We start from the raw sequence: 24,428 nt of genomic DNA, 5'->3' as shown, positions 1-24,428 counted from the left end.
GTATGAGGAATATAATGGTGAATGTCTGAAAATATTGAAAGTAAATCAAGTTAAGGGTTGAAGTTTAAGAACCTTAGACGATTGCAATGGAAATATAATGCAAAACAATGTAGTATAATGTGGTTAGGTACCTAAGCTTATATAAGGTTGTTAGGTATATTCACTTTACCCATATATATATATATATATATATATATATATATATATATATATATATATATATATATATATATATATATATATATAGCGTTGAGCGTTGACTGACCTTCCATGGTTACATTCTCAAAAAGAAATGGTGGGTATACACTACGCTTAATAAATCGTAGTAGTCAAATTGGAATGCTTTTGTTGCAATTGGCATTCTCGTACTACCTTCCAAAATTTCATCATCCACTTACTTGATCAGACCAAGTGCAACTTGCAAGTTGCAAGCCTAATACAGATGTCCTAAATCTACGTTCAATGAATGCAAATCTTTGTCTCCTCGTTCATTTGGATGTTTCTTATCGTCCTCTTATTTAAACACGCAATTTTTATAGGGATACTAATATGGAATTAAACAGGTATGTTTTCATTTCCTCTTATGATTTTCGGCTTTTTTTTAGTTAAATTTATGAATAAGCTTCACTTTGATTCCTTCAAACAATGGGATTGAGTAGACTAATAAGGAATACAGGTAGTAAGTTTATTTTCAACGATTTTACAGCTGTTGACTTGTTTTCATTCTCTCTCATACTGTCATAAAGCTGTTGTAATTGAGGCTTGATTAATGGACGCTGGTGGAGAAGATGATGTACACAACAAATATCGTCGAAAGAGAAAATTTTCAAACAGGAACAATAGTGTTTCAATATCCATCCCAGTGATCTCCAATGAATTGAATTCGGGTGAAGTAAGTCTTATTGCCTTTATAGGTAGTTCGTTACATAGTAGAAGGTATATATAACCATTAATTGAGAGATTTAATTTAATAATGAAGCAAAATATAAGCACTTGTTGAGGTCAGGAGAGTTGGGGATGTGCAACAACATGCGAGGGTTGTTACGTTAAAAAAGCAAGAGCTTGAATTAGAAACTTAAATTAGAAATGAAGTCAAAGTGGTTGCTATTTATTGCAACTTTCCCTATCAACTTCTATATTCATGTAGTTGTACGTATTGCTTTGCAGAATGATGGTGTTGTACATAGGTGGACACGTGAAAAGTTATCATTTCTAAAACATTTTACAATTCGGGTCATGAAGCCAGATGAAAAAGCTGTTGAACTGTTGAACCAATTCGTGCTCGTTTCTTGCATACTTGCCATTTTCATAGACCCCTTATTCTTTTACTTGTTGTCGATGAAGAAGGTAAAACTTAATTTTGATATGAAACTATTAATTTACGTAGGTTAAATTTTTGTATGCTCATAAATTGTTTAATTCACTCTTGTATTACATAATTTTACTTGACTTCATTCTGTAAAGAATTTTTTGTAGAAACAACTAAAATTTTTGTTGGAATTAGTAATTGTTTATCCTGATTATTGTAATTAAAAACCAACTTTTTTAGTTGTCTAAGTTTAAAATTATTATTTCTCACCTACGAAACACAACTCGGTCATTTCCTTTATTTCTACTTTGAAACACAAAATTAAACATCAACAATCATGAGAACTGGCGCCATCTCCCACTGTATAGTACTAAATGTTCCAGACTCTGATTATGAGTTGAATGTTTTTGTAACCTTTCTTGCGAATTAATGGGTATACTATATAGTGTTTTTAATTTTTTTTTTTTTACATTAGTCTTTGACTAATCTTTTGACTATCATCCTTTTTGGAAGCAGGACTTCAAGTGTGTAGTAATTGATTGGACATTGGCAATAACCCTTGTGGTTTCCAGAAGCATAACTGACCTTATATATTTCTTGCGCATGCTTGTTGAGGTAAACCATTGTTTAATCACCTCTTTTTACATTATCATTTTGAGTAATTGGCATGTAATATGTGTTTTACTTTTGCAGTTCAGGTTAGCATACATTTCATCTGATCCAGTAGTTGTAGGTGCTGGAGACTTGGTTCAAAGTCCTAGAGAAATCAGGCCACGTTATATTTCTGGATTTTTCTTGCTTGACTTATTTATCATACTACCAGTTCCTCAGGTAAGATCGATTCTCTTGCAACCATATATAATATCATTTCTTCGCATCCAGGGTGGAGCCAAGATTTTTCGATAAAAGGGGTTAATTATATTAAAATATATACATTCGATTAACATAACATAGTTTGTAAAATTGAAAGAAAAATTGATTTAAAAAAAGTCCTCTAAATAGGAGTAGCATCGATCTTTGGAAGAATCAATATTATATTTGGTTTTTTCTTTCGGTTTCCGTATTAATATTATTTTCACGATGTGAGCATAGATTATAAAATCTTCAATAATATTATCAAGCATATGTTATAAAATCTTCAATAATACTATCACTAACAAGACGCGATTTTCGGTCATAAATATCTTTTTTTGTTTGAAAAAAAGAATCAATCGTTTTTTTCTCTTATGATTAGCATTATGACGATACGAAATTAAGAAACTAATCATTATAATTATTAACCATAAAGTACATAAAAATTATATATTAACCATAAGTAATAAGAAATTAAAGTTACATTTTCTTGAAAAAGAATTAGGAATGTTGAGGATTGTAATTGTCGTTCCTGGCTTTGCTGTGGTTGATGTATTCACTTTTTTTTTTTTTTTTTTTTTTTTTTTTTTTTTTTTTTTTTGTATGTATTTTGTACAGTGACGGAGTTAGATTGGGCGTTGGGGGTACAAAAGCATCCCAAAAAAAATTGTTTTATGTATATAAAAAAAATTATTTGTAAACATGTTCTATGTTAATGTACCCTCAACTAAAGAGATTATATCATATTTTTTAATGCCCTGAATATGATAACTATAGAGAATATATATTGATAATTTTTGTACCCAATATATATATTTGTAGCTTAAGAAATTGGGCTTTTGTGGGATGTGTGGGTTTAGCCTCTTTGGTGATCTATGAGCTTAAAACAAATATTAAGGTTTTATGACTAATATTGCTTGAACAAATATGAGATGGGCAGCCCGCTCGCTAGTCCCCCTATTCCGTTCGCCCCTATTCGAACTGTCATTTGTGGATTCCTCTTAATTAAGTTAATAACTTATCCATGCAGATAGTTGTACTATTTATCCAACCAAATGGCGTTACATCACCCGGAATAATTAGTAACGCAAAGTTTATCTTGCAAACAGCTTTTATTATACAGTACATTCCCAGATTATACCGATTTCAGCCTCTTCTTGCTGGCCAGTCTCCAAGTGGTTTCATATTTGAGTCAACATGGGCCAACTTTTTCATCAATCTTATGACTTTCGTCTTGGCTAGTCATTTTATTGGGTCATGTTGGTATATGTTAACGATAATGGTGGGTGAGATCGATCATGAATATATTCCTCATGTTTATTCTTGTTATTATTCATGTTATTCGCGTTTAAATGTTTTTTGTAGGCTATTAACCTATTCTAATTGTTTTTTTTTTTTTTTTTTTCCTTTAATTCCTATGAAGAGGATGAATAGATGCCTTCGAGACGTCTGTAATAATTCTACAATTACAGATTGTAGAAAGTTTATAGATTGCGGTCGTGGGAATGATTATGGGGGTTTTGAACGTAATTTGGAATGGAATGACTGGAAACAAGATAGAAATTCTAGTGTTTGTTTTCGTGAAGATGGTATAAATTATGGAATTTACGCTACAGCTGTCAATCTTACTACCGATAAAAGTTTCCTCACAAGATATGTATACTCCTTTTTTTGGGGGCTTCAGGTATTGAATATTTTAGATCAACTTTATCTGCCTTTTATTCTTTATTGTGCCCATTCTCATTGTTTCTCTATTTTCAATTGGTGATGATTGTGAAAAGCAAATCAGTACACTTGCGGGAAATCAAACTCCAAGTTATATCGTTGGGGAAGTTTTATTTACCATGGGAATCATTGGACTTGGACTTTTGCTTTTCGCTCTTCTTATCGGAAACATGCAGAACTTTCTTCTAGGTCTTGGACGCAGGTACCCCTTTTACTATCACAATTATATAAACATTCAACCCCTCATTCTTTTATCATATCAACACTTTATATCTTTTAATATTATCTTATTAATTAGACAAATTGAAAAGTCACTTAGAAGACGTGATGTTAAGGAGTGGATGAAACACCGTGGCTTGTCAGACGAGATAAGAAGGTGTTAAAAGATCTTATTTTGCATTGTCTTTTTTTTTTTTTTTTTTTTATTTTTTTTATTTTTTTTATTTTTTATATTGGTTTAGTTTTGTTGTCTATTTGGTCAAAGGTTGACCATTTGTATGTATTGATGAGTAGAAGAGTTCTCGAGTCGGAGAGTTGTAATTGGGTGGCTACCCGAGGGGTTGATGAAGAGACGCTAATGAAGAATCTACCGGAAGAATTGCAAAGAGATATACGCCGACATATCTTTAAGTTTCTCAAGGAAGTAAGATTCAACTCTCATTGTCTGTTCCTATGATGTTGACAATTATATGATTATAGCATTATACTTCTTGTATTTTTCATATTAAGGCACTATACTTTCAAAATTTTACCCAAATATAGCAGAGTAGGATTGTGAAAATTTCTTTGAGTTTTGATTGAATTTCTATAATTCGATAGATTTTATAAGGTATGATACCATGATAAGAAGAAATAAAAGTACAAGATGCTATAATAAACTAACCATTGAAAGTACATTGTTATATCTTGCATTTAACCCCCAAAAATATATCTCAACTTTGAAAAAGAAACCTGCCCAATTATAGTATTGTAATTTATTCTTCAACCCAATTATACTTTAAACATTTTACATATTACGATGTTGTACTTTGAAAACTCTGTCAAAATGTGAAAATTCTTTGTTTTTTAGTGACATTGCTATTAATGGGTGTATTTTTTTTTTGAAGTGTAGTACTATCATAGGAAAAATGAAAGTACGTTTTATACGAAACAAATCAATGAAGTGTGTTGCTATTTCTTACATCTGTACATTACAACTTGAAGGTCCGATTATTTGCACTTCTGGATGAACCATCATTAGATGCAATATGTGAGAAGTTAAAGCAAAAGACTTACATCAAGGAAGGCACAATCTTATATGAAGGAGGGTTTGTAACAAAGATGACTTTTATTGTAAGAGGAAAATTGGAAAGCATTGAAAAAAATAGGAATGATAAAGTTTCATTGTCGGAGGGTGATGTATGTGGTGAAGAACTTCTCAAATGGTGCCTTCAAGGTATAATTAAACTAGTTAAGGATGGTTAAATGTCAACAAATAGCAACCTACTTTTTACTTCATTTCTAATTTGGTGAATATTGGGCTTTAAAATGTTTTTTTCCAGATAAAAGAAGCCAGAGAAAACAAGGGAACAGATTGCGTAGCAAAAGGACAGTGAAATGTGTAACAAATGTTGAGGCATTTGTTCTTCGGGCTGAAGATCTTGAAGAAGTGATCACTCTTTTTGATGGATTTGTAAAGAATCATCGTCTTCAGTTTGCCATTAGGTAATAATGCTTCTTTTACACAGTATTTATCCACTTAACTTTCATATTTGTTTAGGTAATAATGTCACTAAATAGTAACAAACTTTGATAATCACTTCACTATGTACCAAAAATTATTCTATAACATAAGGAATAATAATCATATAAATTTTTAGTTATTGTTCTTTTAGTTATTCATATAAATGCACCAATGCTTGTACATTGTATATTATTTTTTTGGACTAAATTACATTCGTGGTCCTGAGTATAATTGATTCTTCAATTTTTGTCCCACAAAGTTTTCTAATGAAATTTTGGTCTTTGCGATTTTTGCAACGATTTTGCCCCTTGTTTAGAGTTCTGTTAATGGGACAAAATAAAAAAAGTATTTTACGCATAGACCTAAAGTTGTCGTTTGTATTTGGAATAGGGACCAAAAACATTACAAGAACTTCAAATGAGGCCCAAAATCCACTCTACTCAGGGATGAAAATTGTAATTTCCTCTATTTTCTTTATTAAGTAAACATATTAAGAGGCAAGTAAATTAGGTTATTAATCTAATAACATGTCAGTATTGGCAACGATGATGAAAAAACTGAGTGATAATGATATCAAATATTTTAATGAGTCATGTAGTTATATTTTCAAATGTTTGTATGAAATATTGTAAATTTATATTATAATCTATAGTAATTTTACATTTCATAATAATAATGTTCTCACAAAAGACAAATAAATCTTAAGCACAGTTATCTAGTAATCTTCAACGAAGAATAAACACTTAAAACAAAGATCACTCGTTTAACCAGTAGAAGGTAAAACACAATTCAAAAATTTGCAATGAAAAAAAAAAGTTGACTGGTGGAAAAAAATGTGAAACTTGGTTTTGAATGTTAATGACATTTTGGAAACTTCAGGAAAAAGTCTCCATACTGGCAAGGTGTGGCGGCAACCACCATCCAGTTGGCATGGAGATACAAGAAGAAGCGGCTAAACCGTCATGCATGTGTACCGGGCCATACCACTAATATGTTGTAACTTTATTAGTAGTTTTCATGGCTTATGAAGTTGTAATATGTTTCTTTGAATGAAAAATATACCCTTGGGGCATCTATTCCATTTGCGTTGTTAAGATGTAGTTGAGCTGGCTTACTATGCTAATATCAAATTCAACGCTTCCTATGATCAACAAAAATGGACTATGGACTATCTATGCTTTTACATTGTATATTATTTTCCGGAGTCAATTACATTCATGGTCTTGAGTATAATTGATTTCTTCAATTTTGGTCCCACAAAGTTTTTTGATGAAATTTTGGTATGTGTTATTTTTGTAATGGTTTTGGTCCTTGTTTCAAGTTCCATTAATGGGACAAAATCGCAAAAATCAATTTTACCCATAGATCTAAAATTGTCGTTTTTACTACGAATAGGGACCAAAAACATTACAAGAACTTCAAATGAGGTCCAAAATTATAAAATTCCACTATACTCAGGGATTAAAATTGTATTTTCCTCTATTTTCTTTATTAAGTAAACATGTTCAAGAGGCAAGTAAATTTGGTTATTAATCTAATAATACGTCAGTATTGGCCACGATTATGAAAAAAATGAGTGCTAATGATATTAAATATTTAATGAGTCTTCTAGTTATATTTTCAAAAGTTTTTATGAAAAATTATAAATTTATATTATAATCTATAATAATTTTACATTTACGTAATAACATAAGATTCTCATAAACGACAAAAAAAAATCTTAATACTTATCTAGTCAGCTTCATGGAAGAATAAACACTTAAAATAAAGATAACTCGTTTAACCAATAAAAGGTAAAACACAAATCAAAAAGTCGCAATGGAGAAAAAATGAAAGTTTACCGGTGGAACAAATGTGAAACTTGGTTTTAAATATTAATAACATTTTAGAAATTTCAGGAAAAAATCTCCATACTGGCAAGGTGTGGCGGCAACCAGCATCCAGGTGGCATGGAGATACAAGAAGAAGTGGCTAAACCATCGTGCATGTGCACCTGGCCATACCTCTAATTTGTTGTAACTTTATTAGTAGTTTTCATGGCTTATGAAGTTGTAATATGTTTCTTTGAATGACAAATATGCCTTTGGGGCATCTATTCCATTTGCATTGTTAAGAAGTAGTTGAGCTCGCTTAATATGCTAATCTTAAATTCAACGCTTCTTATGATCAACAAAAATGGACTATAGACCATCTATTAACGATAACCTACAACAACCTAAATTTATCCTTGTCTAGTTTATAGAATCTTGTTGTAATTCAAATTCATATCTTGTAATATTGTATTTGTGATAAATAGTGAATCAGATATCTCTCCATATTATGGGAGATTGATTTAATAAAATCTTTATATGGTAACAACCTTTCTACGATCCTTCTAGCCGGCCCTATTCAATTTTTCTCGATCTTCATCATGTCACCTGTCTCATCTTTTACTTCTTCCGAGGGTAACCTCTCCCTCAACACCATTTTGCATATGTTGACTATCAAGCTAACTTCTTCCAATTACCAACTATGGAAGAATCAAATCATTCCTCTCCTCAAGTATCAAATATTCTCAATCATGTTAATGGTTTTATAGTGGCTCCCTCAGCCACCATCACTTTTGAAGACAAGTCCTCTCCAAATCATGCTTTCGTCGTTTAGGAAGAACCTGATCAAAGGGTCATCTTAATTGTAACATCCCGACTTCCAGGTATGAATTTCAAGAAGTTTTATACATCAGTTAAGACCTAATTGACGAGTTTGAGGCCCTAACTCGTCGTGTAGAAACTGATCAAGCCACAGTTTATGAAACCTACTCGACGAGTTGAGGCTGTGCATGAAAGCCCTGATTTTTAGGGTTTACACCTTATATAAAGGACCTTAAGTCCCCCTAGCCAGCCTTCCTTATCACATTACAGTCCATAGAAACCCTAATCGAGCTAACCTTCCATTTTAAGAGTGTGTAAGGCCAAAGAGTGTGTGTTTGGTGCATTTTATAAAGAATCTTGAAGTGGTGAGTGCATAACTGAAGGAAGGGGATTTAGATCTGGATTTTGCATTGTTATAGCAGCCATCTTGAGGTATAAATCTGCTACCTTGACCTTTCATTGCTTAGATCTCCTCTCATGAAAGAAAATGGTCCTTTTTGGTACATCTTGGAGTCATTCTCAGATTTGGGCTTATCATGAGGACATGGATTTAGATCTAAACTCCTTTAGGCCTTCTTAGGTCTACATACTCAAGCTTTGTTAAGCTTTGGCCAATTTCCATTCCCTAAACCTCTTATTTAGCTTAGTATTGTTGTTTTGATCCCTTTTATGCCTTGCATGCACATAAAGTTATTACGTGGTATCTTAGTCCTAAGAGGCTAGATCTGTATTTTAGAGCCTTGGAGTCGACTGGAAAGGGTGAACACGTTAAGATAGGAAAACTCGACGAGTTGCTTAGCCAACTCGACGAATTGGATTAGTGTTTTCCTGCTTTCTGGATTCTGAGTGAACTCGGCGAGTTGGTGAGATAACTCAAAGAGTTGGTTAAGGTTTTCCCGATCTTTTGGACACTACATGGACTTGACGAGTTGGTTGGCAACTTGGCAAGTTGACTCGAGTTTTCACGGTATCTGGACACTACATGGACTCGACGAGTTGCTAGCATTTGATATTTATGATATCGATTGTATGTTTGGGGGTGGGTTGAGGCGGTCCTGCTTTGTGCTGCAGGCCAACATACCCAGGGCGACCCGGATAGACTGAAGGCCCAATGGGGCGTACCAGTCAGGCCGAAGTCCCAGAGAACGGTCCAAACAGGCTAAAGGCCCGGTAAGGCGGACCAGACATGCTGAAGGTTCTTATAATGGGCAAAACAGACTTAAGGCCTGGTGAGGGTGGTCCAGTTATGCTGCATACTCTATATGCATGTTGTTTGTTATGATATTGTTATGGTTTGTATGGCGTTGGTATTTTGGGGGAACTCACTAAGCTTCGGGCTCACAAGCTACAATAAATGGGACCTATAGGGACGAAAAGTGTCATCTCTATAGATTAAAAAGTCATCCTTATAGGTGTCCGGGACGACATGTCGCCCCTATAGTTTTCGTCACCATAGCGCCGTCGCAGTAAATATTTTTGGTCGTCGCTATAAATATCGTTGCAATAGATATCCATTAGAGACCACACGTCGTCTTGTCCTGGCTTGTCACTACATGGTGATGGTCTCCATAGATGAAGCTACGGATGTGACATGTCGTCTCTATAGGTGTATCTATAAATACAACATGTCGTCTCTATAGATATAGATGTGGAGTCATGACATACCCTTTAGCTACAACACATTATCGCGGTAGATTCACCAATAGATATGACATGTCGTCTCTATAGAAACGACATTTGCTCCCTAAAGCTTCTTGCACTCTTTCCGCTTTCATTATCTGAACCTTGATCATGAATTCAGTTTAATCATTTAAAGAAAAAGGATGAAGGAACTAGGAAGAAGGAACCTTGATCTCAATCCATGGCTTCTTCTGTTTTTGTGCACACAAAGTGAGTTATCTTGTTTCCCTTTTTTGATCTTTTTGTATGCAAACTCATATTTTTTCCAGGCTTCATGAACAAGATGTTCAACTAAAGAAAGGACTTAATCATTAATTTAGCTCCACTTCATTCAACAAACAAAAACATTAGAATCAAGATTATTAGGTTGCAAAATTTCATCTTGATGACCAATGTAGCCTACCTCCATTAAACCATTATTTAATTTAAAGGAACTAAAATTCTCTATCACCAATAGGTGACCATGTTAACCCCAAAAAGGAAACTTTAATTTAATCTTTCAACTCTTGACTGATTTATTTTTCCAAGATTTTAAAAACCCTTATATATATGGACACAAATAACTTGTTATAAAGATCAAATTTTATAAAAAAAAGTGAACCTTTCAAGGCTTTACAGGGATATTTAATTTAATATATGAATCCCTTATGAGGTCTTGCATTAGAGGCCCTATCCAACATTCAATGGAGCCTGAACAACTTCAACCTCCCCATTGCCATACCTAAAAAGATGAATCATCTATAAAAAATACATCTTTACCCTTCAAAAAAATGAGCTTTGTAACTTATCTTTAGCAAAATATATAGTGTGTTACATTAATAAACTAGTCAGTTAACTTAAAATGTTTTGTTTCATTTTTTGACTGAATGAATTGCTTGAATAAAAGAAATGACCAATTTACCCTCTGTCAAGAAGTGATGTTTTTTTACTACCTTGTTCTCCAACTATCAGGACATGAACTCACTAGGGACACAACATGAGAGTTGTCATTCCTCCTTGTGGAACCTGCGTGATCATTTGTGTGTGTGAACTTTGTTTGTTTGTTGGTTCAGGTTTTATCAATGAGTGGTCCATCATTTTCAAGTCTTATATATATATATATATATATATATATATATATATATATATATATATATATATATATATATATATATATATATATATATATATATATATATATATGGAAAAGTTCAATAGAGAACCACTATTAATCAAGGAACCAAGGAACCAATCCAAAGCGTTAGAATTTAAAGCGATCAATGGCAAAAGGAAGGGTTGTAAACTTTTATAATTGACGCACATATATCGGATTATAACAAAACTCACTTCCTTTTTTTCATTTAAAAAAAAATTTAGGCCAAGTTTTTTATCGAAAAAAAAAAAATTCGAATATACGGTTGTTCAAGATTTTCCGTCCTCTTTCCATAGAAATCCATGATGATATATAAATTGAAAATTTTTTTTTCGAAAAAAACCCACTTAATTTTCTTAATTTTTTTCAATATTTAAGTTTATTTAAAAAAAAAAACTAATTATACCAAAAATATTAATTTTTTGTACTCTATTAATAAACATCAGCACCGATAAAAAAAACCAGAACATTGTAGATTCACATTGTGATTCTAAACTGTAAATATTTCAACTTTTAATGTTCACAATATGAAAAATCTCGAACAATTCAGATTCGCATTGTGAATCTGAATTACTATTATGCACACTGTGAATCTGAGGAGGTTCACAATGTGAATTTGAACATGTTTACAATATGAATCTGAATAGGTTAACAATGTGAATCTGAACTAAAATATCATTTTTTTTAAACATGAATATGAATCCATGATTAAAAAGTACAAAAAATATGAATTTTGATATATTTATTAATTTTTTTTCTATAAAAAATAGACCTAACTTTTATCATCAAAGAAAGACAAAATTGCAAGAATGGTCCCTGTGGTATGTCGAAAAATGCTACTTTGGGTCAAACATGTTTGGACTAGCACCAATAGTCCAAAAGTTATCATTTTGTTGCGGTTTTGGTCCAAAACAACTTAAAAAAATCTAAAAATGATGGATTTTCCCTTTTCCATTTGTTTTTTGCTTTTCTTTTTGTTATTTAATTATTTTATAACTACAAAATATAAAAAATAAAATAAATTATTTCTCTCTCTCTCTCTCTCTCTCTCTCTCTCTCTCTTTCTCTCTCGTTGGTTGAAAAGAAATTAACGGGAGGAACCTCAATCAAAGAAGCTCAAGAAAAAGATGCATCTTCTCAATCAGAAATTCACGATAATGCTCCTGCCCCAAATCCAACTTCATCTGTGAAATCCACCTTCAAGATTTGTGCATCGATTGCACTGATTGTGTCAACTGTGCTCGCAAGAAATCGCTCGTCCAGAATCCACCACTGTCGCCGTCATCCTCTATCCCCTTTGCTCTGACGAAGACTTCGCCTTTGCAAACCCTACATCGATGAACATGAAAACAAACCCAAATCAGTTCGTCTCTCTTTATCAGTTCTTCCTTCACCAGTCGCGCCCTTTCTTCAGATCTATGTCCCTCCCAAATGACGGGTTGAAGATCATAGTGGGGGTGGTTTCGAGTTGCTAAGGTTTGCAGCGCCTCATTTCTTCTTCAAATTTCTAAGAAGACACATACACTCAAATGTGATTCAACGAAGCCGAAGAAGGTGAAGGCAGAGAAACCCTTTCTCTTTATGGAGGTTTGTCAAAGACGACTTCCTCTCCCTTCTTCTCTGATGACAACCTTAGTAAAAACCTTAGTGCAACCCTTTCTCTATTGTGGCATTTATGTGTGTCTAATGCTTTTCAGATCTACTGTGGTGTTAGTGTATGTGTTTAGTCTATTGTTGGTCTTGTTCGAGTTTGTGTGTGTATTTAATCTATGTGTGCGTTTGTGTTATATCTATTGTAAAATTGATGGATTTTTGTGTTAATCTGTGTGTTTTCATCAAATTTCATTTGTGTATGTGCTAATCTTATTTAGTGTGTATATGTGTTCATCTTATTTATTGTGTGTGATTATCTGATCTGATCTGATTTAGTGTATGTATGTGTGTGTTTGTCTGATTTGATTTTGTGTGTATGTTCATCTGATCTGATTTAGATGGAGATGGAGATGACGAACTGTGGGGGTGGCGGGTGGTGGTAATGTCGGAAGATTTTCTGGATAGTGAATATTCCTTCGAGGTGATGGTTTGGGTTTTGAGAAGATGTTTGTAATTTGAAGAATTGATGAATTGGTTCGGTGATTCATCTTTTTCGGCTTCAACTTGTAGAGATTATGATGTGTTTTTGTTGGAGAGCTCGGTGAGGAAGATGATGGAAGAGAGGGTATGTTGGATGTTATCTTGAGAGAGAGAGAGAGAGAGAGAGAGAGAGAAATATTTTATTTTATTTTTTATATTTTTTAGTTATAAAATAATTAAATAACAAAAAGAAAAGCAAAAAACAAATGGAAAATGGCAAATCTGTCATTTTTAGATATTTTAAGCTGTTTTGGACCAAACCCGCAAGAAAATAATTACTTTTGGATTATTGGTGCTAGTCCAAACGTGTTTGGCCCAAAGTAGCATTTTTCGACATACCACAATGACCATTCTTGCAATTTTGTCTCAAAGAAAATGAAGTGGGTTTTTGCGAAAAAAAAAAAGTTCGTTTTTTATATATCATCATGGATCTCTATGGAAAGACGATGAAAAATAATAAACAATGGTATGTTCGGGTTTTTTTTTTCGATAAAAAACATGACTTAAAATTTTTTTTTAACGAAAAAAAGTATTAAGGTTTCTTTTTTATTTTTTATTTTTATTATATATATATATATATATATATATATATATATATATATATATATATATATATATATATTTGTAAATGGTGGATTTTTTTTTGTATAATCTGGTGTGTGTACGTCCAATGTAAAAGTATACATCTATTTCCTTGGCCGTTGATCGTTATGATTTCCGACGCTCACGATTGGTTCTTTGGTTAATTAAGGTTCTTTATTGAACCTCACCATATATATATGTATATATATATATATATATATATATATATATATATATATATATATATATATATATATATATATACACACTACCTTATAAAAGAAATCTTACTATTTCTATAAATAGAATCAATATAATAATAATATTATAATATGTATCTTATAAATGATAATGCTAGAGATACAAATATTAAAAACACATTTAAATTAGTATTTGCCTTATTTTTAGGGATTGAATTTGTATTTTCATCAATTTTGACCCAACTTGTACTCCAAAAATATCTCTTCTCTGGTATCTGGTGCATTCGAAATCTGAAACACTTCTTTTTGACAAATCGTTTGAAATTTAAATCTCATTCAAATTGGAGTTCTCTAATTTTTTGCATAAAATATAGTTGACTAGAAACTAATTCAAATCTTCGTCTCCTTTTCCTCCTCGGAACCCACCACCACATCATTTTTTGGTTTTGGCATTGCAGTTTTTATTTTTGTGAAACCGATCGATAATGGTGCAAGTGTCTTAGAAATATAACATGTCTCCGAATGGAATTAATTGCTTGAAAGAAACTATTCGTCGCCGCCGCTTTGCGCAGACAAACGGCTAGTTTGTGTGTGTGTGTGTGTGCATATATATATATATATATATATATATATATATATATATATATATATATATATATATATATATATATATATATATATATGAAGATTTGTGAATGAATTTGAAGGAAAAATTGTTATGTTCCAGTCTCCAAAGACTCCAAATCTACAATAGCCATCATTGTTGACAAAATGAAACCTACGGGACAAGTTTTTCTTCCCATCCTATGATGAACACAATTAATGAAGGTTGCATAAATGGTGGCTGCCATGGGTATAAATAGAAGCTTCATCTTCTGTTGAGATGCATCCCAAACACAGAGAAACAGAAAGTATAACACTTAGAGTGAGAGTGTTAGTAAGAGGGTTGGTTTTTTGTAATAGTTTCCCCTCCTATTGTTATTCTATTTTAGTGTTTAATAGAAGAGTTTTCCAACCCCAACAACTGGTATCAGAGCCCCGTTTAATAGAAGAGTTTTCCAACCTCCAAAACACCGGTCAAAGATTGGTCAAAGTTGCCGGATGAACCAGTCGCCGGAGAGGTTACCGGAAAAGACACAGTGACGTCATTAGTGATGTCATCGATGACGTCGGCATTTGACCACAACTTATCAAATAAGTTTCAGTTTAGCCCCTAAAGTTCCAAAAAATTGCATACAAGTCCCTCTATCTTTGAAAAAACTGCAGCACGGTCCCTATCGTTCTAAAAATAACAATTTTGGTCCCTGGACTTCTGAAAAGTTTCAGAAAGGTCCCTGGTTTGTAGAGACGTTTCAGATTGGCCCATGTTAGTTCTGAAAATTATAGTTTAGCCCCTATAGTTCTGAAAAGTTACAAATTAGCACATAACTTTTCAAGAAAGTATATTTTGACCTCGGAAAATTCTACCCCACCATTTTTGACGCTCCCAAATCCAACCGAGAGCTCAGTTTTATCTAATTTTTCATCGAAATATTTGTAAAATAAATTTGCAATTATTTTCGATGGAATCCACTAGTACGATTACGATGGTTCGACTTACGCCCACAAATTACAACATGTGGAAGCCAAGGATGGAAGGTTTGCTTAATCTGAAAGATTTAGCAGAGCTATAGAAAATCAAGGCGTCAAACCTGACACGAAGACAAGCGAAGTTTGGATGAGAATAAACAAGAAAACGGTGGCACAAATTCGATAGTTGATCGACCACAGTGTTTTTCATCATGTCTCTCAAGTGACAGAAGCATACAAACTTTAGGAGAATCTCTATAATATGTATTGGGAAAAGATGCATGCAACAAGACCTTGCTAATGAGGCGCCTTGTAAACCACAAGTTACGAAGTGTTATGTCCATAACTGAGCATACGAGTCAGTTCCAGGATCTCGTAAACCAGCTCGGTGCTGCTGATTAGGTTCTTAAAGATGAGGAACAAGCCATATTGCTATTGATTTCTATACCAGATAATTAGGAGACGCTTTTTGTAACTCTCAGCAACTCTTCCCCCGGTGGCAAAGTGACAATGAAGATGGTCACGGATGCCCTAATGAACGAGGAAGCAAGAAGGAAAGAAGCTAGTACAGACCAGTCTTTTGCCCTCGTGTCAGAAAACAAAGAAAAAGGTCGGAGGCAGAACTAGAGGTAGAGGTCGAGGTCGAGGCAGAGGCAGACATAGTCAAAGTAGAGGAAGATTCCAAGATCGTGAGAAATCACGAGATCGAGGGAGATCGCGAGAGTAAGGTAAATCTTCAAATACATGGCTTGAAGGCTATTGCAAGCAATGGAATTATTATGGCCACAAAAGGAGTGATTGCCGAAGGCTTTTACGAGAGCAGCCCGAGACAAGCCAAAATTTAAGTAGGGAGAATGGTGAAACCATTGTCACCATAACACAAGACGTTTCCCTTGTTACATATGAGGAGGAAGCATGCCTACATGTTGGAACTCATGATGATGAGTGGGTGATTGATAGCACTGCATCTTATCACTCGACTTCAAACCGAGATTTATTCACCACTTATAAAGCTGGAGACCATGGTACCGTGAAGATGGGAAACACTAGTTTCTCAACCATTGCTGGTATTTGTGATGTGCATTTAAAGACCAATGTTGGATGTACATTGGTTCTGAAAGATGTTCGACATGTTCAAGAGCTGAGAATGAATCTTATTTCATTTGGAGCTCTTGACGTCCAAGGATATGATAATCAATTAAAAAATGGCACTTGGAAGTTGTTAAAAGGTTTTATTGTTATTGCAAGGGGACAACTTGATGGTACTCTTTATAAAAGCCATGCAAAGCTACTGTAGCCAAGTCTTAATGTTGTTGAAAAAGAGATATCACCAAACTTGTCGCATAGAAGACTAGGCCACATGAGCGAGAAGGGATTGACGACTCTTGCAAAGATGGAGTCCATTTCAATGGCAAAAGACGTTACCTTGGATCCTTGTGAATAATGCCTATTAAGGAAACAACATAGAGATTCCTTTAGCTCCACAAGAAAGAACCGCTCTGAGTTATTGATCCTTGTCCACTCCGACCTACGTGGACCCATTGAAGTAGAATCTCTTGGTGGAAGCCGGAATTTTGTGACATTCATTGACGATGCATCACGAAATGTATGGGAATATTGTTTGAGAACAAAGGACCAAGTATTGGACTGCTTCAAAGCTTTTCATGAAATGGTGGAAAGACAAACAGGTAAGATGTTAAAATGTCTCCGATCAGATAATGGAGGCGAGTATTATTCTCATGAGTTCTGTAAATACTGCATGGAACATGGTATCAGACATCAAAAGACTGTCCCATGAACCCCACAACACAATGGTGTAGCAGAACGGATGAATCGCCCTATTGTTGAGAAAGTTCGATGCATGCTCAGCATGACTAAACTCCCAAAGCCATTTTGGGGTGAAGCTGTATTGACAGCTTGCTATCTAATAAATAGGTCACCTTCCGTTCCACTGAATTTTGAAGTTCCCAAGAAGATATGGACGGGTAAACATATATCATATTCTCACTTGAGAGTATTTGGGTGCAAGGCTGTAGTGACATAAGAACATGGTTTGGCATGCGGAATTAAAGCTTGCACAATTGAACATGGTGATTTAGGTGTTTAAGAGATATATTGAATGTATATGGTGTTACAAAAAGGATCTAGATCTAGACTACATAATTAACACACACTTACACACTCACTTCTACATCTCTCAAAGCACACCTCTACAAGTGGTATGAACCCACTATTTATAGAGGTGTTTACATGTCTCTCTCTCACTCTAACTAACAAACAGGTCTAAAGGCTAAAGCACCACATGCAAGTGGGTTTTACAAAAGTCAAACATTTACAAAGTCATGAATGAATAACTTTGCACCCCAACATTCTCCCCCTCAAAGTTAGGAATGAAAGACCCACTTCAAATCTTCCAAAATCAAGCACTACGCGGTTTGAGCCTCAAAGGTGACACATGTCAAAACGAACTTCAATCTTCAATTCTTCCATGACTCTTCAATTTGGGCTCTAGGATGTGAGACCATACAATCCGAGCAGCAACGAATGATCAAGAGTATTCCAAACTCCAAATAATCACCCAAAGTTGCGCATAAAAACACACCCCAAAAATCTTCAATAATTCCAAACCCATTTCGAATATATCACTTCCGAACTTCCAATTGCATCATCTCGTAGAGTTCAAAACTTCAAGATCACTTCGGTCTTCAAATCCGCGTAATATGAAAAATTCAAGTTCGAATTTCCATATAAAACTTCTCCCCCTTTTTATAATCGAAATTTGATTATAAAACTCCAAAGGAAAAAGAACGTGCTCTATTCGGAATTTTTTGTGTCAAAACTCCCCCTTAACATGTGGCATAAACTTTGTGCTTCAATCCGGAAAACCCAAAAAATAATCAATTTTTATTGTCGTTACCGGATTGCCTTTGACAAAATTTCTCAAAAATGGGTAGAAATTGTCAATTTCAAAATTCTGCAGTGACCCGTTGCGCCAAAAACAACCAAATATGCAAATCACACTCCCATTTGTGAAACTGGGTAAAATTTGTAAATTCGCATAAACTGCAGGGACCAGATTTGAAAATTCTGCAATTTCATCATTTTATGACCCCATTTGCGAAGTTGGACCATTTGTATTATTTTGTGAAAAGATCAGGGACCAAATGCGAACATATTTATTTTCTTCTTCATTGAACGATTATAACAGGAATGCTTCGCATTTTCATTCCCACACCCTTCGCATCCCTTCGCATGTTCCTCCCAATTAATCAAATACCAGATTCACATTTTCCTAACAAAGCTTCACATTCTTATCTGTGAAATTGATTGAGACAAAAATGCGAAACCCATTTTTATGCACTCAAAATGCGAACATTTTCTTCTTCGTATTCTCACTTTGTCATAGAATGCGAAGACAATCAAAATCTTCTACTCCAAAGATTGAACACAACACCAAATGCGAATTCGATTTTAGTCTCTGTAACCAATTGCGAACATTAGTTTTGAAACTAGATGCGAACACAAATTGATTTTATATGCGATCCAAAAATTGATTCTCATATAACCCAATGAAACGGATTTCAATCATTCGACCATATACTATCGATTGCGAATCTCATTTCACTCCTCACTATCGATTCAATCTTGACTATCAACAATCGTGAATCAAACTCGACCATCGACAGTATATTATCGAGCCTTTGCTATTGAATTTCAAAATCAACAGACCTTCGCTTTTTCTTTCACCAAATTCGTCACTTTGAGGTTTGAGATCTTCGTATACATTGAACTTCTTCCAACCATAAACAATTATTGCAAATGATCTCAAACAGCTTTCCCATTTAACATCCATCATTTCCAATAGATTTATAAATTTCATCATGAAGAACACAACTAATCCAAATTCAAAATTAAACTGAAAATTGAACTTGATTTCGACACACACATCCTCAAAACAACTTGTATCTTTCGATTTCAGCATACAAGTCACCAATTCATCGCTTGAATCACGACTTTGACTTTTGTGTTGAATTTGACTTTTCAAAATTATTAGTCAACAAACATGAAATTGATGATTCTCACATACAATTTCAGATCAAAACAAGATTATCCACATGTTCTAACAATGTTCTTTACAAAAATTTGGAAGATCTTGATTAATTTCAAAAAAAAAAATATATAGATTTCTGATTTCTTCACGTTGACTTGATCATAATCGATTTTTGTAATATAACAACTCGATTCACAAGTATATCATCCACAATCAAAGTAATCAATCGATACGAGTATTGATATAAGAACGAGACTCCAGAATGAGAATAAAGGATAAGTTGAATGCGACTTCATAGTTTAGAACATATGACAAGAAACACATACACATCGATTGATTTTTATGAATTAATGGGCTCAATTATGTGAACAGTACCAGATCCATTCTTTTGGATTATAATCGAACAATGTATTGGGCTTGATCGCTGAATAGTAATCGAAAATCAATTTTGAGCTTGAATATTGATTCAATGAACAGTGACATTCAGAAAAATGACGAAATATGATTTTGATATTTAAATTTGATCAAAAAAAAAAAAAATTGGATCAATCAATGAGATTGAAACAGATTTGATCCAAATGAGGCAAATTGATCAAAAATGAAAAACATAACGCACGAATCAAATATTACGAGAGATCATAGAGAGAGAGTCACCAAAATTGATCAAATTGTGACAAAAGTTTGCCAAACCGAGAATCGTTCTTCAAAAGTCACGTTGATCGTGAAAACCAAGCTCTGATACCAATTGTAGTGACATAAGAACATGGTTTGGCATGCGGAATTAAAGCTTGCACAATTGAACATGGTGATTTGGGTGTTTAAGAGATATATTGAATGTATATGGTGTTACAAAAAGGATCTAGATCTAGACTACATAATTAACACACACTTACACACTCACTTCTACATCTCTCAAAGCACACCTCTACAAGTGGTATGAACCCACTATTTATAGAGGTGTTTACATGTCTCTCTCTCACTCTAACTAACAAATGGGTCTAAAGGCTAAAGCACCACATGCAAGTGGGTTTTACAAAAGTCAAACATTTACAAAGTCATGAATGAATAACTTTGCACCCCAACATTCTCCCCCTCAAAGTTAGGAATGAAAGACCCACTTCAAATCTTCCAAAATCAAGCACTACGCGGTTTGAGCCTCAAAGGTGACACATGTCAAAACGAACTTCAATCTTCAATTCTTCCATGACTCTTCAATTTGGGCTCTAGGATGTGAGACCATACAATCCGAGCAGCAACGAATGATCAAGAGTATTCCAAACTCCAAATAATCACCCAAAGTTGCGCATAAAAACACACCCCAAAAATCTTCAATAATTCCAAACCCATTTCGAATATATCACTTCCGAACTTCCAATTGCATCATCTCGTAGACTTCAAAACTTCAAGATCACTTCGGTCTTCAAATCCGCGTAATATGAAAAATTCAAGTTCGAATTTCCATATAAAACTTCTCCCCCTTTTTATAATCGAAATTTGATTATAAAACTCCAAAGGAAAAAGAACGTGCTCTATTCGGAATTTTTTGTGTCAAAACTCCCCCTTAACATGTGGCATAAACTTTGTGCTTCAATCCGGAAAACCCAAAAAATAATCAATTTTTATTGTCGTTACCGGATTGCCTTTGACAAAATTTCTCAAAAATGGGTAGAAATTGTCAATTTCAAAATTCTGCAGTGACCCGTTGCGCCAAAAACAACCAAATATGCGAATCACACTCCCATTTGTGAAACTGGGTAAAATTTGTAAATTCGCATAAACTGCAGGGACCAGATTTGAAAATTCTGCAATTTCATCATTTTATGACCCCATTTGCGAAGTTGGACCATTTGTATTATTTTGTGAAAAGATCAGGGACCAAATGCGAACATATTTGTTTTCTTCTTCATTGAACGATTATAACAGGAATGCTTCGCATTTTCATTCCCACACCCTTCGCATCCCTTCGCATGTTCCTCCCAATTAATCAAATACCAGATTCACATTTTCCTAACAAAGCTTCACATTCTTATCTGTGAAATTGATTGAGACAAAAACGCGAAACCCATTTTTATGCACTCAAAATGCGAACATTTTCTTCTTCATATTCTCACTTTGTCATAGAATGCGAAGACAATCAAAATCTTCTACTCCAAAGATTGAACACAACACCAAATGCGAATTCGATTTTAGTCTCTGTAACCAATTGCGAACATTAGTTTTGAAACTAGATGCGAACACAAATTGATTTTATATGCGATCCAAAAATTGATTCTCATATAACCCAATGAAACGGATTTCAATCATTCGACCATATACTATCGATTGCGAATCTCATTTCACTCCTCACTATCGATTCAATCTTGACTATCAACAATCGTGAATCAAACTCGACCATCGACAGTATATTATCGAGCCTTTGCTATTGAATTTCAAAATCAACAGACCTTCGCTTTTTCTTTCACCAAATTCGTCACTTTGAGGTTTGAGATCTTTGTATACATTGAACTTCTTCCAACCATAAACAATTATTGCAAATGATCTCAAACAGCTTTCCCATTTAACATCCATCATTTCCAATAGATTTATAAATTTCATCATGAAGAACACAACTGATCCAAATTCAAAATTAAACTGAAAATTGAACTTGATTTCGACACACACATCCTCAAAACAACTTGTATCTTTCGATTTCAGCATACAAGTCACCAATTCATCGCTTGAATCACGACTTTGACTTTTGTGTTGAATTTGACTTTTCAAAATTATTAGTCAACAAACATGAAATTGATGATTCTCACATACAATTTCAGATCAAAACAAGATTATCCACATGTTCTAACAATGTTCTTTACAAAAATTTGGAAGATCTTGATTAATTTCAAAAAAAAAATATATAGATTTCTGATTTCTTCACGTTGACTTGATCATAATCGATTTTTGTAATATAACAACTCGATTCACAAGTATATCATCCACAATCAAAGTAATCAATCGATACGAGTATTGATATAAGAACGAGACTCCAGAATGAGAATAAAGGATAAGTTGAATGCGACTTCATAGTTTAGAACATATGACAAGAAACACATACACATCGATTGATTTTTATGAATTAATGGGCTCAATTATGTGAACAGTACCAGATCCATTCTTTTGGATTATAATCGAACAATGTATTGGGCTTGATCGCTGAATAGTAATCGAAAATCAATTTTGAGCTTGAATATTGATTCAATGAACAGTGACATTCAGAAAAATGACGAAATATGATTTTGATATTTAAATTTGATCAAAAAAAAAAAATTGGATCAATCAATGAGATTGAAACAGATTTGATCCAAATGAGGCAAATTGATCAAAAATGAAAAACATAACGCACGAATCAAATATTACGAGAGATCATAGAGAGAGAGTCACCAAAATTGATCAAATTGTGACAAAAGTTTGCCAAACCGAGAATCGTTCTTCAAAAGTCACGTTGATCGTGAAAACCAAGCTCTGATACCAATTGTAGTGACATAAGAACATGGTTTGGCATGCGGAATTAAAGCTTGCACAATTGAACATGGTGATTTGGGTGTTTAAGAGATATATTGAATGTATATGGTGTTACAAAAAGGATCTAGATCTAGACTACATAATTAACACACACTTACACACTCACTTCTACATCTCTCAAAGCACACCTCTACAAGTGGTATGAACCCACTATTTATAGAGGTGTTTACATGTCTCTCTCTCACTCTAACTAACAAATGGGTCTAAAGGCTAAAGCACCATATGCAAGTGGGTTTTACAAAAGTCAAACATTTACAAAGTCATGAATGAATAACTTTGCACCCCAACAAAGGCGTTTGCACATATATCAAGTGAATTACGGAAGAAGTTGGACCTCAAATCCACTCCATGCATCTTTATTGGATATAGAGATGAAGAGTTCGGGTACAGACTATGGGACCCAAAAATAAAGAAGGTTATTCGAAGAAGAGATGTGGTTTTTTATGAAAACCAATATTACAATTTCAAGGCATCGATTAACGAGCAACCAGGCTCCAGAGTTTCAGAAATAATATCTGAAAATATAGAAGATGTTTCCTCAAAAGAAGTGAATGAAAAAGTCGATGATGCAGATCAAGAAGGTGTTGAGCAGGGGGAGCTTCCACCCCTGGATAATTCATATCCACTGCCAGAAGTTGTAAATGAAGGAACTCAATTTCGATGATCCAAACGAGTCTGTGCTCCATCAAGAAGATATCCGACTTCAAACTACATCTTTCTTACTAGTGAGGGGGAGCCAGAGAGATTTCAAGAAGCTCAATCTCATATTGACAAAGCAAATTGGTAGTAGGCCATGGAAGAAGAAATGAATTCTTTGCAGAAGAATCAAAAATATGAGTTTGTGAAACTCCCCAAAGGAAAGAAAGCCTTGAAAAACAAGTGGGTTTTCAAACTGAAGAAAGATGGAAAGGGAAATACTATGAAGTATAAGGCGAGACTTGTTGTCAAAGGTTTCCAATGAAAAGAAGGAATCGAATTTGATGAAATTTTTTCACCTGTTGTGAAGATGATGTCTCTTTGAGTTGTACTCGGATTAGTTGCCAGTCTAGATCTTGAACTTGGGCAGATGGATGTTAAAACAACCTTTCTCCATGGTGATTTGGATGAAGAAATGTACATGGAGCAGCCCGATGGCTTTAAAGTCCCAAAGAAAGAGCATCTCCTTTGCAAATTAAAGAAGAGCCTTTATGGACTTAAGCAAGCCACAAAGCATTGGTACTATAAGTTTGATTCATTTATTAAGAATCATGAGTATAAGAGAATCGTTGCAGACCACTGTGTCTA

The 24,428-nt window shown here is 33.9% G+C and overlaps 1 protein-coding gene across 4 annotated transcripts; it reads left to right on the top strand.

The window, feature by feature from the left end:
• Window positions 1-434: 434 nt before the first annotated feature.
• On the top strand, window positions 435-6,690 carry LOC145030841 (putative cyclic nucleotide-gated ion channel 20, chloroplastic). Of its 4 annotated transcripts, none has more exons than XM_078979271.1 (13): window positions 435-563; window positions 747-892; window positions 1,168-1,347; window positions 1,826-1,924; window positions 2,003-2,140; window positions 3,192-3,443; window positions 3,585-3,845; window positions 3,943-4,088; window positions 4,185-4,262; window positions 4,400-4,529; window positions 5,090-5,321; window positions 5,428-5,590; window positions 6,000-6,163. In XM_078979271.1, the coding sequence occupies exons 2-13, from the start codon at window positions 770-772 to the stop codon at window positions 6,028-6,030; spliced, it is 1,833 nt and encodes a 610-aa protein (XP_078835397.1). In that variant the 5' UTR covers window positions 435-563; window positions 747-769; the 3' UTR covers window positions 6,031-6,163. The 4 variants fall into 4 exon arrangements, with proteins under 4 accessions (XP_078835397.1, XP_078835394.1, XP_078835398.1 ...); XM_078979268.1 differs by lacking the exon at window positions 6,000-6,163 and adding an exon at window positions 6,489-6,690 and having other exon boundaries at window positions 436-563; XM_078979270.1 differs by lacking the exons at window positions 435-563; window positions 6,000-6,163 and adding exons at window positions 602-676; window positions 6,489-6,690.
• Window positions 6,691-24,428: the final 17,738 nt, after the last annotated feature.

The sequence above is a fragment of the Lactuca saligna genome, chromosome 2, assembly GCF_052625555.1.
Source record: "Lactuca saligna cultivar CGN05327 chromosome 2, ASM5262555v1, whole genome shotgun sequence".
Lineage (NCBI taxonomy): Eukaryota > Viridiplantae > Streptophyta > Magnoliopsida > Asterales > Asteraceae > Lactuca > Lactuca saligna.
This window is presented reverse-complemented; position numbering and strand designations above follow the sequence as displayed.